This window comes from Bombus fervidus, chromosome 19, assembly GCF_041682495.2.
Source record: "Bombus fervidus isolate BK054 chromosome 19, iyBomFerv1, whole genome shotgun sequence".
NCBI classification, from domain to species: domain Eukaryota; kingdom Metazoa; phylum Arthropoda; class Insecta; order Hymenoptera; family Apidae; genus Bombus; species Bombus fervidus.
The window spans coordinates 1306807-1323295 of NC_091535.2; the positions used below are offsets into that span (position 1 = coordinate 1306807).

The following is a 16489-nucleotide window of genomic DNA, read 5'->3' on the forward strand; positions in this document are numbered from 1 at the left end:
TTAGCTCTCCTCCCCCTGGCTGGTTTCCCTGTCGTCTCCGGCCATGCTGGCGTTAAACAGAGACACCAAGAGAGAAAGAGAGAGAGAGAGAGAGAGAGAGAGAGAGAGAGAGAGAGAGAGAGAGAGAGGGAGGAAGAGAAACAGAGAGAGCAGGGAAGCGAACGCAAAATCGACCCAACTTCAACCAACCTTCGCCTACGACCACAACGACCTCGTGGAACTGCAACGCCCGTTGAAGGTTCACCCTGAACGATTCGCGAGCCTCGCCTCTATCCGGTGGAAATTTATAGCGAGCTTCACGAGTCCCGATATCGATCGGTGCAATATTAATAAATTGAAATCGATGGAAGCAGCAGCACCGTACATGCAGGAGAAATATAGCGGGGCGCGAACATCGGAGGTGAAATTTTCGTTTATGCGCTCGCTCGAACGCTCCTCTTTATATTGGGTGCGAATGATATTCGAGTTTGTACCAACGAGGACGATAAAAAGGTTTACACGCCGATTTATGGCGGCTAGTCCGCGGGGCCGGAATTATCGTCGCTCATTAACCCATTAAACGCCGCCGTTTCGTGTTCGAGAGCGGGAGAAAAAAAAGTTCGTTTAGAGTAACGCTCCTTCTGTTGCCTTCTCCGCGTTCCAACGCTAAATGGTTTGATCTTCGAACGAGGGTTGAATTCGATTTAAGGTCTGTATCGGAAACATCGTTCGACGGATATTTTCAACGGAGAATTCGACGAAAGTTGTTACCTCTCGTTCGTTTATTCGACGTTTAATTCTTCGCGGGGAAATGGACGCGAACGGGGTGTTCGTATCTCAGCCACGTGACCACGTTTCCCTTCGTCGTTATTTCGCTATCTTGTTTCCATAGTCTGTTAATTAAATGGCGGCAGTATACGGGGTTGAACTGTGGGACGAGGTTCGATACGGAAATTGCTTGAATTCTCATCGCGTTCGGCGATAGGAACGATAGGGTGGGATGAGAAAATGGACGGGGAGAAAACGAAGAGAAAGAGAACAATCCAGATGGAGAATACGATGGCTATGTGAACCCGCTAGGAAATAGTAAAAGCAAGGATACGATGCCAGTCGCGAACGAGATAACTCTTTTATGCTTCTTCGGTTCGTAGCGCGGTAAAGTTTTTACTTTGAACGACCAGACTGTGACGCGTGGAATTTCCACGGCGGCCAAGTCGAATTTTGCTTTGTTTTCCATCGTTCCATGGACCAGGAATACTTTGAGCGGAAAAATATCTTGTAAAAGTACCAAGGAAATTAAATCCTCGTATTTACGACGGGGATACTGTATCGGAACACGGACGATAAATATTTTTGCAGCAGGACTCGATGAAATACGCGCTCACGAGGCGTTGGAAAAGGGGGTCGGTGACCGTGAAATTGAAAAAGTTGCCAAGGCCCTGGAACACCAAGAGTGTCAGCGTTGGCAGGAGGCGGCCATCGAGCTCTGTAATTTACGTTCATAAAACCCCACGAAGGCTCGGCCGAAGCCTGTCGAAGGGAATACCATTAGTCGGTCGTGAATTTATTTTCATTTAGTTACAAGAAAATTGCGCGCCACTTTTATACCTTACGTACCTTCTTTTGCGCACTCGAAACGTGTCTATCGATACCTATGCTCGTGCCTTCCGTTTGGAAGAATCCTGATTTTCCTCCGAAACCGTTAATGCAAACAAATTTCAACAAATTCTTCGAACACATACTTCCCATACATACTCTCTTCTCTCAGAAATTATAAACGATATATGGTTGAAATAACGATTCGAATGTTTCAGAGGCGTCTGTTTAATCGAAAGAAAAGAAAGAGGAGAAAGAGGCACGAAACGGATCGTGATATCGGAGGGTTGATTCGAAGCGGTCCTGTATGACGCACGCAACGCACACAGGATCACGATGGAGCGACGGTGGTGGAAATAGTGGCAGGATGGTTTCGCGAGAGGGGCGACAGAGGAGGATTAGGGCGGACGTCCATCGAGACGAGGTGGGTGAGAAAGGGGAATGGGATGAATTTGCGCCGTGACAGCCGCGCAAGGGTGCAACGACGCCGACGCAGGATCTACGGAAACCCGGAACCGCGGCCGGGATGCCCGTACACCATTTTCACTCGATTCGAGAGGCGAAGACACTTTTACTTATGTCCGATCACTTGTTCCGAACTTATCGCCGCCTATCCTCGGTAACGTCATAAACTTTGCTAGTTATTTGCCACCAGTTCTCGTGTCGTTGTGTCGCGTTGTTCAAGAGGATCGTTCGTTCCCTGAGTTGCTGCGGCGAAATTCAGCGATCGTCGCTTTCTGCTGTTCAAACGGTGAGTGTTTCGAGTTTCGTTTCTTATTTGGGTAATATCGGGTTTTGAAAATTTCGCGATAAAAGGGCATTTTACCTATCGAATAAATGAAAATAATATTCTGCTTGTTGACTACGCTTATCGCAACGTCAATTCCTGCGATACGAACAAAAAGTAATAGATGGTAGAGAGAAATCCGAATAGACTTCTATTACATACACTAATTGTCCATCGACAAATTTATATAAACAGAGTTCTACTTTATTAATATTTATTTCGAGATTTCTAAGCTTTAAATCTTTTCAAACGAAGGTTTCAAACATTCGTTCCATACTGTGGTAACACTGTAAATTAGCGAACAATGCGAGTAAGCAGTGCTCGATGACATAGATGTATACAACAACAATTCAGTTCGTGATTAATGATAATGACTATACAGGAGAGCGATGTGATCGTCTCTGCTGAATTTTTTAGACGTAGCTGTATTTTACCGTCGCGTCGGCGTCCATTACTTATGCTAGTTGCTGGAGGAGAGATTATCGCTCGAATGTGCTCGTCTAGGATCGTTTTGACGCAAAGAAATATGTAATCGTTCGAGCTGCTAGATTTCAATCCGGCGCCTGCAACTCTTCAATTCGTTATTTTTGTTTCTCAACCGGTGCAAGCTGCGAGGACGCGGCCGCGAGCGTGTTTCTTCTCATTCGACCAAAATTTATGTCACAGTAAAGGGAAATTTATTTGCCGTCAAATTCGTACACATTAAACGCGTGTACGGTGTCCTTAGCAAAGACTACTTAATAATTTTTTTACAACCAGCCGCCGGGTATTTTGAAATAAAGTTTTTAAAAGAGCCGTATTGCTTTCGAATGATCCGAAGTTTTACTTCGTTATTTCTTATAAATATTTAGCATACACTGATCGAAGAAATCAACACCTTTCAACGTCGATAGGTACTCTACCGAACGTTAATTCGCAGTCGCAATTATGCTTGATCGATCGTGATGGTTATAACATATTATGCAAATATATGATACATCTAACAGAGATTAATGCCGCACATAGGAGGACGGATGGATCGTAAAGTTTAAGACGTTTACAAAATGAGTAAATATTCCAGATTCGTCACATTTCAACGACATTCAGCGTCGTCTTCTGCTATCGAATGCTACGTAAGCTCAGGTTAAGGGGCAAATATCGTAACTCGATTTAACTACATGTATCAATAACTCCAGAGTTTCCCGCGTAAAGTGAGTCTACTAAACGTTGTTCGCCCTACGAACGTGCTTCTAAACTGTTATGGAATTATAGGTGTTAAATAATTCAGCTTCTACTACACCAACGCAATCGAAATATCTCAAGTTCAACGTTGAATTCAAGTTTCTGTATTTATTTACAGTAGTATCCAATTTCGACTGCGTCACAGAAATCTGTAATAGTCGATCGAATATTTTTTAACGCCTATTAAAGCGTCGTGCTTGATATCAATCCACGAGTAACGTATTTAATTTTTCTAAGGTATCGCAAGTTTTCTTAGAGAATCTGAACGTTTAACGGGAAATTTAAATCGTTTTTGATACAACATTCGCTTATTTTTACGACGTTAATAATACAAGAACGTTCCGTCACGTGATGTTTCGTATGCGGATACATCACACAACAGGTGTGATAAAACTTAACACTGTGCACAATGGTATTTGACAACGTTCTTTCACCCGCTGCATCGAACGACAGTGCCGCGGCAAGAAAGCAAAAATACGCGCGTTGAAGTTCGGCGAATGATACATGAGCATCGTTATCTTTTACAGTGACAATAACTTTGGTTCTAGCACCTGTTCCGCCGCAGTCACGACCGTTTAATCGACCAGATTACGTACGCACGAAACGACCGGCCGCTATCGAAGCAAATCGTGCAATAACATGTCGTAAAAACAATGCGCGTTCAATGATACCCATTGTCCCTTCACGAACATTTTATAAATCAGCAGAAAAGATTTTACGAAGCTCCGAGCCGAACAAAGGTTTTGAAAAATTCTAGTTACCGTTTCCTTCGTCACAGCGTATTTTCGCTGTGAGTACGAGGCACGATCATTGGCACGTTTTTCCTAAATATGTGGGACGTTTCACCGAGAATTGACGTGGCCGGATTTCACTTTCCGTCGTGAGAATTGCAGCATTTCAGGCCGCAGTCTTTTTTTCTTCCTTTTTTTTTTCTACAAAGGCGGAAGCACTCGCACGACGAAGGCTTGTCTAAATTTCTACAAGGTCGTTCTTTATTCTTTCGCCTCGAATCTCGGTTTCTCTCAAAATCCGTGACCGTTTCCGGCAACAGTTCAACCGCAATCCTTTCCTAGGTAGCAGACAATCCGTTCGGTTTGGCCACTGTTCAAGAACGTTTTATCGAATGTATCGAGGATAGGAGTAAACCTTGAGGCAACACGAACCGTTCAGAAGCTATACCAATCAGTTCCATAAATTATGAAAGTAGAATAGTAACAGTGTTATAATACTTGGTAAAATTCCTTTGCTTAAAATTGACGGTTCTTCGTGGAATTTTTCGTGATAAGTAGATCGCGTACCTTTATGTAAATTTACATTACCGTAAATGAAATTGAAACGATGGAGCTTAAGCAGAGATTTCTTAGGTGTTAGAACGGGTTACTTTAATTTGTCTATTTTACTTTCAAATTTCCTATAAATGCATATCTTCATACGTGTAACGAGCAACCGTACGAGCGTAGCTAAATAATTTATTTCCTAATAATCCGAATAATAAGATTGCAGGTTTACACGAAAAGATCTTTGAAACGAGAAAGAAGCGTCTACTCGTGATAATAAAAGTTTCGAAAAAGTGAGTCCTACGAGTAACGAAGTAACAAAGACACCGAGGATTTGCTACTGCATTCCAAAGTACTTAACTCGACGTGATAAAGCCATTCGAGATTGTTCAGGTATTTCGAGCAACGTATGTAACGTTGGAAAGTGGTTCGAAACGCAAGAATACATTGGAAGAGAGTAAAGAAACGGCACGTGCTCATTATGCCAGGCACTAGGCGTCAGGTGAGCGACGAGTTGGAATAGCAGGTGCAAGAGACGGAGACGCTACAAAGGCTTCGCGTTTTCCATTCAACGTGAATAGGCTCGCGTGTGACGGGAATAATGAAGTTGCGCGCTTATGTTAATTAAGAAGTTAAATAGAAATAGGCGCATAAGCGCGTTCGCTCGCGGGCTTCGTCGCTATCTCCGCCGGTACGGTTAATGTTCCTTCGGTTAGACGCGATAAGTTACGCTCGCCAAGTGATAATCTACCGCTTTAAATCAACCCATTTATATTTCATGTCTCGTTTTTATGCAGCCCGCGATCGCTGAATTGTCGCGAATCGATTCCTTTTGATGTCTTAATCGCCCACTCTCTCGCGCAAATCTATCGTAAATAATTGAAATTACCTTTCATTTTTTGTTTCTTCTATTTAACGTACCTGTAGTCAAAAATCGAGTGCATGTAAAATTCAAGTTTGTCAGTTAATACGGCGAACGACTCTCCTTATTTACAGCGGAATAAATATTCGACAACCTATTAGAGATACTTACACGTTACTATCGATAAAGAATATTTACCGAGATCCACTAAATGATCGCTCTGAAAGATAAAAGCGATTACGGTCCGGCACGATACGTATGGATCGAACGGAGAACTAGAAAGAGTTTGGGGCACGACGCGACCATAATCGCGCGTTTGAATGCAATACCTCCAGAAAAGATCCGCTGTCGTAGAGCCGACACGTAATGTTTGACGTGGTGCTTAATAGATCGTAAAGAGGGTTTGAGTATCACGATAAATATAACAACTCTTGCTGTTTGTATCTTAACGTTTCATGCTTGACCGCTCGTACCAATACAATGCCGAGTGATCTAACTAATTCACGAATAACCCGAGCATTTCCGCATAGAGCGTATCCACGCTGCGATTAATCGTTTCTTTCGTCCGGCTGAAATCTCGTCCCTCGCGAAACGATTCGCAACACCCCCCTATATCGATTTATTTATTAATTAGGTTCTCTCTAATCCTGATCGTCTTTGGAGTTGTCAAAGCTCCCATTAACGGGATAAAATACAATAATCGTAAGAAAGATCGATGACTCTACCGTCTCCTTTCAGCGAACGTTTTTCTGAGACGCGACTGATGTTGATACGCAAACATCGCGAATTTCGAGCTTTAGTGCCGTGTAATACCTCTTTGAAGAAGCGCAACGATCGACTACTTGTAAATTATAGCGTACAGAAGAGGTTGTGCACGCGTGTCTCGCGTATCCTGCACGTCTGCGTGCAAGATGAGCAACGAAGAGGAATAAGAGGGGATGCGAGTTGTACCCGGGGCTTTGGCTGGCTCCGAGAGATCGATTCGGTACCCAGCACGAGGTAACGTCCGCAGCTTGCTTTCCTGTATCGTCGCTTCCCCCTCTTTTTCCTCGAATCTCCCTTTTTCTCTTCTCCGTATGAGCACTCTGTCCTCTCCACAGCCAACATCGCGGTATTCGCTGTCTTTTTCGACCACTCCAATGTTTTTCTCCGATAGATCGGAGCTTTTTCAGAAGAGTTTTAACGATCGACCGCCTGTCGGAATGTCTAATTTTTTTTTTTTTTAAACGTGCTATAATAATATACGAAGTTTTATTTCGGATGTAATCATTAGGGCGATTTATAACACGATCGAGAATCGAAAACAGCAGTAATCGTATTAACGAATTATTTTCGGTATCGTAGTTACAACTGTAGCAGATTTAAATCTTTATCCTTACGGATTTTTAGGACAAAATAGCGTTGGATATATTTACAAAGAAATTTTGGCGTGTACGAACGATACGTGTATATGACTCTTTTGTATTTCGTATCCAACTCTACTGGATATGTAGGCGCGGCCCGTGACATGAGACAGAACTGGCTCGTATTTTATTTCAAGTGTCAAACCCCCTCGCGAGCTCGAACTCTGCGTGAGAGCGTTTCGTCCGTTCGAACGCCGAGAAAGAAAAAAAAAAAAGAAAATGAAAAAAGAGCAACACCGACATCAGCGATGGCGTGAATAATAAAACCAGTGAAACGAAGAATCAAGACAATGTGTTCTTCCTAGTGCAGTCGATTTAACATCAAAAATAGAACGCGATACGATGAGAAAGTACGTTGTTTAAATAGGAGATTGTCGCTTTCTTCGGCCGATTAATAATCTATCTGAATCGTTAAAAATTTATCGTAGCTTTCTTTATTAGAAAGAATTTCAAGTTTTACAGGAATGGCTCGCATGTAGAAATAGAATTATGGATTCTTCTTTTATTCGTTAGCCGGGGATATAAATATCCACCCTGGTCGAAAGTCGATTCTAGAGAAACCACACCCTGTGGAATAGACATTTGCGTCGCTTTCGATTGGGGTTGGGCCGACGTTTTAAGTCCAACCTCGAGGTAGTTAGAAAACAGGTTTGACTTTTTTAAAATTAGTCGAGCGTGGAAAAGGTCGTCATTCCAATCACGGACGTCTGCTTTCGAGTGCGAGGAGGGATCCACAGGGTCTAGACGAATTTTAATGGCGTCGATTAAGGGTCGTCCACTTGCGCACGTTAAAAATACACCTATCTTTAGGTTACAGAAAATGTATGTCTTTATTTAACGTTGACACGTGAATATCTCTACTTTTCTACCCTTAAAATCGCGTGACTCGTTCCCAAAATACAAAAGGACAGAATTACCTTCTACATCTGTCGTTTCGACATTTACGTTTAAATTCTCTTCGAAGTATACTTTTCGGAAAACGAAAATCGCCGTTCCTACAACAACACGACTTTCAAAATCTCCCTTTTCTGTCATTTACGTTTTCTACGATCATCGGTCTTCAATCAATCACTCAGTTTTTTACATCGAATCGACCGTTAAGTTGGTATATTTTGCAAATTTGTCGTACATTCGGTGTATTTATAAACCTTGGAACATACTTTTCGTTGCATACCACGTACCTGTGTACCTACTTAAATTACCTTTCAGAATTCAGAATCGATTGTTAAGATCACATTTGCCACGTCTATAAACTTTCAAGCTCGCTTTTATACCGACTTGGGAAAAGCAACGAGTTACACCGGATCGATAGATGCTCGATCGATATTCGATCGAACTAATTTTCCAGGATAAGTTTTTAAGATCAGATACATTCCGTATAAACGTTCGACTTCGTTCTCGATTGTTTGGAGATGTTTCAGAATCGCTACGTAATCGAACACGCGCGTCATTCGTGGATGTTGTTTTCGCACACCCGGTATACAGAGCTGGTGGAACAGCGATCGGTGTATCGGTGGTGGGGTGGATTCCGGTCGGTCGTAGCGATGCGACGCGATGCGTCGAAGCAAAAGGTTGCTGATCCAAGGAGCGAGTAGCGCCAGTGGTAGGGTGAAACGTAACGCAAATGGTGGGGATCGGTGTTCGAAGTTGTTCATCGGCTGTTCGGTCGTAGTGGTAGGGGTAAACACTCCGGAATATCGCGTAGAGAATGGAAGAGAGAGGGGAAGTTGAAAGAGTGGGGCGTAGAATCTGCGCGACCGAACAACTGGTTCAGTGCGCGGTACGTCCCATCCAGAAACCATGAGTCCCGTTTCACCAACGTGGTCCATTGTTATGCGCTCGAAAAGTAACAGCGGAGTACATTGTCGGCGACACGCAGGCGCGCACCTCTTCCTTTTGTAATTCACGTTCTGCTAGACGTGCTCCGGTACCTCTGACAAATTTCTTTTTCCCGCGCCGATCCACCGACAAACGATAGCGGAAAGCGCATCTCCAGCAACCGCGATATCGCTGCTTCTGCCTTGCCCCTCTTTCTCCTTTCTTTTCTTCCACTCTGTCGCTCTGTCTTTTTCTGCCGCGTTGTTTCTACTCTGTATCGGATCCTTGATCGTCGACCATTCTGCTGACTCTAATCGTTCTTTTCGACGAAAATCGAGTGGCCTTCGTTACGACGATACCTTGTTCTTTCGTGTGAGTGGCGGCAAGTTGAGTGATAACGACATGGAAAAGGTAGTTGGACGATAACTGACATTTCAGACGACGGATCCGTCGTGTAATGTAGGTTTACGAAGCAGATAACGCACGGGTTCGGTCTTCGTCGATTCGTTGTTTCGAGAAATGGCCGGGACAGAAGTGTGAGTGAGAAACACGCTGTTTGCAGTGATACGTCGGCCCGGCTGTGATCTTCTTGGAATATCGACGTTCGTCCGTTTGACACGTGGTCCGATGGTTCGTCCAGCAACTCAGGGCTGAGGTAATCATTCAAAAATAGTATATACCGCCTTTAAGATAAGAAATATATTGTATTAAAGCTCTCTCCATGCTCGAATTTAATCAAATCTTTACAGATTACAGCCATTCGTACAAACTCGCTGTGATTAAACGCTGTGATTCCTTCGCGTTACGTACGATAACATCGTCTTACGGCAATCCCGCGGCAAGAGCAAACGAATGGCAACGTTATTTCACGCTCGAGGTGTTAACGCGGAAAGAACGCGCTGTCGTGTAAGAGCGGCGCGAAGAACTGGTCAAACTGGTGACAAACATCGAGAGGACGATCGTAGGTGCTCCGCGTGTACGCGCCACGTGTCTCTCTTTCGTAACATGTAATCGTATTATTAACGGATTCGCTGCTGATAATTTCCACGAAGGTGCGAATTCTAACGCCAACATCGCCGGATGTGACCGCGTGCGGCCAGCAAGAAACGAAATTGACCGATCCCAGGCGTCGGTCGTCGCTGCACCTCTGCGTTAGACTTTCTCATCCGCGTGTTTGCTTTAGCAATTAGGCAACAGTTCCGGAGATAGGATAGAGTCACTGTGTAAACCGCCGTCGTCGAATCTCTACACATAACGGAACGTGCTTTTTCGTCGATCGCCACACATCTCTTGCATATTCGTTGGAGAACGTCGATTTTTCGACCATTTTCCGCCACGTTATCCTTCGTTTCTTCCGCTCGCACGATTGAATCTCTATCGCAGAAAAATTAGTATAGTATCCAAGTACACGGTACCGCAAGTTTTCTTAAAAGCGGGCTATACGAGCAGTTTCGCCCACGATACTTCCAAGAACGAGATGAATTATTTTCACTACCTCCAGTTCTTAACTCGAAACGTTGCTTGGTAGCTGTCTTCGAGTCTTCTCAACGATGGATGACCACGCTGTCATTTCGATGGTCACGAGGACGCAAGATCATCGACTGCATAGTCGTGCTATATACTAATGATAATCGACTTGAAACGTTTTAAGTTTCATAAAGCGTAGCTGTTATTTTCGCTATACAGACCTACTCTCTTAATTAGTTAGAGTTAGACTTGATAATATTCTCACGCGGCTCGTCAAATTGCCAATTTCTTTTCACGCTTAATTCTTAATCTTCTTAATCGAATAATTCAAACAAGGTATGTCGTACGTTGGATATAACGTTTACGGGATGAACAAATCTCTATCCGCGTTCGATTGCTTTGGTTCTGTTTACGAAGATACAAGATATAAATCCGCGGTCTATTAACAATGTGCAGAAATATGACATAATTCAATTCGTAGCGCTTTGATTTACTGGACGGTGTCGATTACGCATTGTTTAAATCGTATACCAATTATCACGAATTCTATCGTCGATTTATAGCCAAGCAGTCTGCTCGGCTCGCGATAGCAATTAATCGGTGCAGATCGAAAAATATTATCGCTCGACCTTCCTTTGAAATTACACACTCGGCGTCGATTCGAATCGCGCTTCGCGATACTCGTTGCTATCCCGGAATTTTATAGCCGTCTGACGTCATCCGTATCTCAAAAAGCGTATTTTTTTTTTCTCTTCTTCCTTCCATTCCTTCCAGCGTATTATCAATGCACACGGCCGCCGATAGATTCGGCTGATCGCCTGCACGTCCAGACCGAACGTTTAAACGAGAATGCGTGAAATCTTTATTGCCGTAAGGCAATAAATGATATATCTACGCGCTTCGTGACGGAAATTATCTTCGATCGTTGCGCGTAAGACCGTCTGATATGCCCGAGCGTCTTTAATCTTTCTCTTCTTCGAGTATTTTTCGAAACGTCTGACGCGTATTTCAAAGTTCGTCGAATATACGCAGAGATAATTAACACGCAGCTCGAAGCTAATTTTTCTAAACTTATGATCGACGTGGTTTGCGTTGTGGGTACGTTTTCGTTACAGGAAGAACATCGTTGATCTCTGTAACAGGGTCTACGAAAACGATGATTCCATCGTTTCCGTTTTATCCAAACCGCTGTGTATCCCTTGACACTGGACCTCTGAATTATCGTAGGAAACTATTAGCCTTCTTTCTCATAACGGAGCCCAGTATCGTTGGGGCGTGTGTTACGTTTTTGGTTAAACGGTTCAACGAAACAACTCGATGAAATTGTCCATTTTATACCGTAGAAGGTCGAGTGCGCATTCATCTACCTCGCAATGACACGCCACGCTTCGTATGCATATTTTACGAAATTGTTTCGTCGGGTATCGCGATCTTCGTCTCGTTTCGTACCTGGTTGCAGCTTCTCGCTAATTTAGATTAATTTAATCGTCGATAGCGCGATTAGGCTCGTTTCGCGCGAAGCTTCTTGCATAGGAAAGAAAAGGACGAAACGCGGTTAATTTGAACGGGTTGTTAGTCGATTAACGCGATTAAGACTAGCTTGAAGGAGCTGTTATACGACGGTGTATAGAGGAAAGATGCCAAGACGGTTTGTTTATTTGCACATTTTTCCGACGTTAAGTGGTAAAATGATTTGTGTATGCAAGCGGCGCACGCGACCGCGGCGTTAGGCCGGCTGGTATTGGTAATATATTTGTAGCTTCAATCTCCTATAGGGTCATTCGTGAGGATTTAAAGTCAATAATCTCGTTACAACTCACTACCGTTCACTTTTAAGAGAACAGTATACATAACTTGGTGGTAAGAGACACGATAAACCTTAAGTGTCGGTTTGCACGGTAATTCCTTCGTCCGTAACCATTATGAACGGTCGTTATCACATTACCTATTGACCTTATGAACAGGTGAACGATGATTCTTGTTTCTCGTCCCGCGGAACTCCAGTGTCGCGTAAATGAAATTGTTTCGTTCGGGTCGCGCGAACCTTCCCTTTCGCTGGATACCACGAATCCCTTTTTCGGAATTTATTCGCTCGCGCTAAATGTAAAATTGAAATATAACACCGTTACGCTAGCCCCAGAATTTTTCTATTTCGATCTTGATCTCTCGTTTCAGCAAACGAAAAGGATACGAAACGTTTTACGAAGACGTTTAACGTGAAATAGAGACAGGACACCGGGTATACCGATAAAGAGACTTTTCATATTTTGTCGAAATTAGATCGGAGATATTTTTCAGAGAAATATGATTGGCTGGAAAGGGAAGCTTTCGTACGGGTGAAAGAATTCTTTTCGCATTACCTGTGCCTGTTACCTATACGAGTAAGGTATTAAAAAATAGTCTTAAACGATAGTTGTCGGAAGTAGAGTGGAAATTTGTTGACCAAATGGTTAACGGGAAGATCGTGAATGAATTAAGTATTGACCGAGCAAATGCAGCAGGCGATACTAAAAATTTACGACTGTTTTCTTTGCGTTTAGGATGCACGAATCATTCGGTTTGTGTAAAGATCTTACAACAAACAGGTGTAGGCTTGGTTTACCTGTTTCCTTACGGCAGTTTGCGAGTTTACCGATCTAAACCTGTGTTTTTCAGTGATATACCCAATCGTTTCGTTAATTGCTCGTAAATCGTATATGAGACCATACGTAACGCGCACCACGAAACGTATATAGTTTCTAAACGAAACGAGCCGTTTCCTAAAACGATAATACAATTATCACGCTAATAATTTCCAACTTTACTTCATTTTCGTAAAAACATTTCAAATTAAAATTCGTAAAAAATCATACGCATCGTTATTGTCTAATGGAGATATACGTCGATTCGATTTGTTTTCTACAATGGAGAAACGATCGAAGGAAGTTAGGACACGCTCTATTCGAGGTGGCAACGGCCATGTTGAAATCCATGATGGCCGCCCTTATTTTTCGTGCGCCAGAGCTTAGGTCCATGGAAGTCCTGCCAATAGCTTTCACGATGGTATCGTTACTCACCCCTTCCCGCAACCTATCGTTTCTTCGCTAGCGAATCCTTTCCTACTTCTCTTCTCCCCCACTTGCTTACTTCCCCACCAACGGGATCGAACGCGGCGGCCATCATGCATCGTCTGCGCGCGCATACGACATCCGCCGTTCTCCGACGTCACGTCCATTCTACGGTGGAAGGATTACGCTTGAAACTTGCAGCAGAAAAGCTCGTTATTCATAATTTTCTTTCTTGTTAGAGAGGCTGTTTTAACGAGTTGGAAGATTAAGAAAATTGGTGGTTGTTGTAGGAAATCTTTATATAGGTTTACGTTCGTAGAGTCTGTCTCGTATTCGTTAATTATATTTCACTGTGTTATATTATGTATAAACAAACGCGTAAATATAAATCGTTATCGTTCGTATGTTAAAATTTCTATTTCGTGCTGTCAATATAGTTTCCTTGATCAATTACAGTAGGTTATATTTTCCACAAAAGTACTACTTGATCGATATAACAGGTCACTGAAATATCGATACTAAGAAGCCTAAACAGCGCGTTATTTTAAATCTTTTCTCGTAAATCGATACGCTTCGTCGAATTCGTCTTCGTCCCACTTAATCGACGTTTAGCGGAACGTTTGTTTAGACGCGTTCGTACGTTGCAAAGTAGCATATCGGATACTTTAACTTTCGTCGATAATATCAGTTTACTCGAGTATGAAAGATCGACGTACCTCGCAAACGATTTATTTAAGGCGCGATTGTTTTCCAAGATACCTACGATTTCGAATATACGTGGACAAACAATAGCGCTATTTATATTGAGAAATTTCAGCTGTTTTCCGCATTTGCGAACAGGTAACATGTAAGTTTATCCACGGTTGACAAAATTTTTGCAACATTTTTTTATACGATGATGGTAAAACAGATCAAATTCCCTGCATCGACTGTACAGTGACTCGAGATACCGGCAGCAAAGTCGGAAATGGTTGGAGCAAACTCCGCTAGGAGTGCTGCCAGACAATTATATCGTTTTCCATAAATCGATAGCAATTTTCCTACATATTTTCGTGCATAGCTTCGTGTCTCATAAATAAAAATTCGTACGATGCGATATCAAATGGCAAATATTTTTAACGAAAGGACGATCGAGCTTTCGCGAACAACAATACGTCTTTTACATTTTAAATTATTCCCTGTTAATGCAGCGATAAAAGACGCGAGGTCAGAGTTTTACTCGCAGGTGCAATTACCCCTGAAGGTCGCGATCTCGCCCTCGCCTGCCCTTCCCATTAGCAGGTCACAACGAAAGTAATCTCATCTTCCAACTTCTTTTTCGGAACGGCTATTTGTCTCGCCAACTCTTGGGTTATTTTTTTCACAATTTTTTTAGTAAGGCAGAGACTCGTGGTCGATGCGCGCATCGCAAAAACCTGCCGACGTTCGCGTTGATTGTAAAACGTGGTGGCCATGGGACAGCGGAGGCGGGACCGCGAAACAGAATCGTCCAGGTGCTGGTTCGTTTACGCTTCGTGATATCTGCAAGTCGTTCGGTCGATCGCAACGTGACAAATTCCAGCTAGATGATTGGCGCCGCGAACATAACGCCAAACGCATACGCTCTAATCGCGCGATGTCGTTCTAGACGCACGTTATAATTAAAACATCGCGGCTGGAACGTCGCGCAGAGACGACCTTGTCCATGAACCGGTACGATCCGGACATCGGACCATTTGCCATTTACCTTCGCCACGGGCCTCTTTCCGACGTTAACGTTAATTTTCATCCGGGCGCCACACGTAATCCTCTTTGTCTCAGTTTCCTCAATTATGATTCCGTCCCGACGACTTTGCGCCGATTCTCTGCGAGTCGAATCGCACTGAACAAAACTGATCGAAGAAAACGCTGATTTGGTTCGTTGGATTGCAAACGTTTAGCATCGTTCGCGTCGATTGTAATTAGCGATGCTATATAGTATCGTTTTGCAGTGCTACTTCGATTTGGAAAATTTACTTTGAATTATTTCAGGCACATTGTTCTCGATTTTGGAACATCCTATAAGAGTAGATTCTTTCAGCGTCGATTTGCATAGATAGACACTCGGAGCAGAGTTTAATTATATCATTTCACGTGACTCGGTGAACAATTGGCATTCAAAGTTGCCACGATCTGGATAGTGGGACGCGAGTTTCGAGAATTTGAAATGCGCCGCGTCGTATCCTATGACTTTCCACCCTATTTCATTCTATAGCGGTCTGGCTACGTGTTTACCGTCGACATTCGCTACGTGCATACTATACACGTACGAAGGTAAAGAGTAGCGGCCATCGATTTCTGCTTACTTTAGAGACGCATGCGTGGTTAACGTTGGCTCTCCACTCGCGAGCAGTCGTCGGGTCCTCCTTCTGCCAGCTTCTTTTCCCGCTAGACGATCGTTCCAAGACCGTGCTATCCGCCACTTCCCAACGAATCGTCTCTGACCTGACAGTTTCTTCCATAAACGTTTCATTTCTATGCACCGTTTATCTGTCGGACACGGTACGAGTTTTTAAACACGTAGATGAGCGCTTGTCCGCCGAAATCGAGAATTTTTGTTCTTCAAACGTTAAAGCGCTTTCTAACATTCGTTTTAATGGCTATTTTCGAGGACCGAGACTTTTACGAAGCAGCCGATTGGCGGATCAGCGTGCGTCGGTACCTCGAGATCGTAATTTTTCATAGTACGCCAAAGAAGGGACCGGCGATTAAAAAAAACTCCCAGTTACGTTCTATCGAAGACAAAACGCTTTTGCGAAACTTCTTCTCCGATTGGTAGATCAGCGTCCGACGCAACAGCTTACTGTAAATCGGTTCGCCGAAAATATAGACTTGTACTTCTTCAGATTTCACATTGTCAAAGTTAAAGAGTTCGGCAGCTAGGAAATTTCTCTTAATTTATAACTCCACCCTCCTCGAATATCCTAACACAAAAGGAAAGTACACGACCCTCGTAATTTACCAAATCGAAAATTCTACCTGAATCGGTAGAAATATTGGAAAAGGTAGTTAAG

At 43.3% G+C, this 16489-nt stretch overlaps 1 protein-coding gene across 1 annotated transcript in view; it reads left to right on the forward strand.

The window, feature by feature from the left end:
• Window positions 1-16489, forward strand: part of LOC139996857 (uncharacterized) — a 96041-nt gene that overhangs the window by 14277 nt on the left and 65275 nt on the right. Inside the window, exon 3 of the mRNA XM_072021366.1 lies at window positions 1794-1999. Within this exon, the coding sequence (XP_071877467.1) occupies window positions 1883-1999 (117 nt within the window). The 5' untranslated portion in view covers window positions 1794-1882. The remainder of the gene's footprint in view (window positions 1-1793; window positions 2000-16489) is intronic.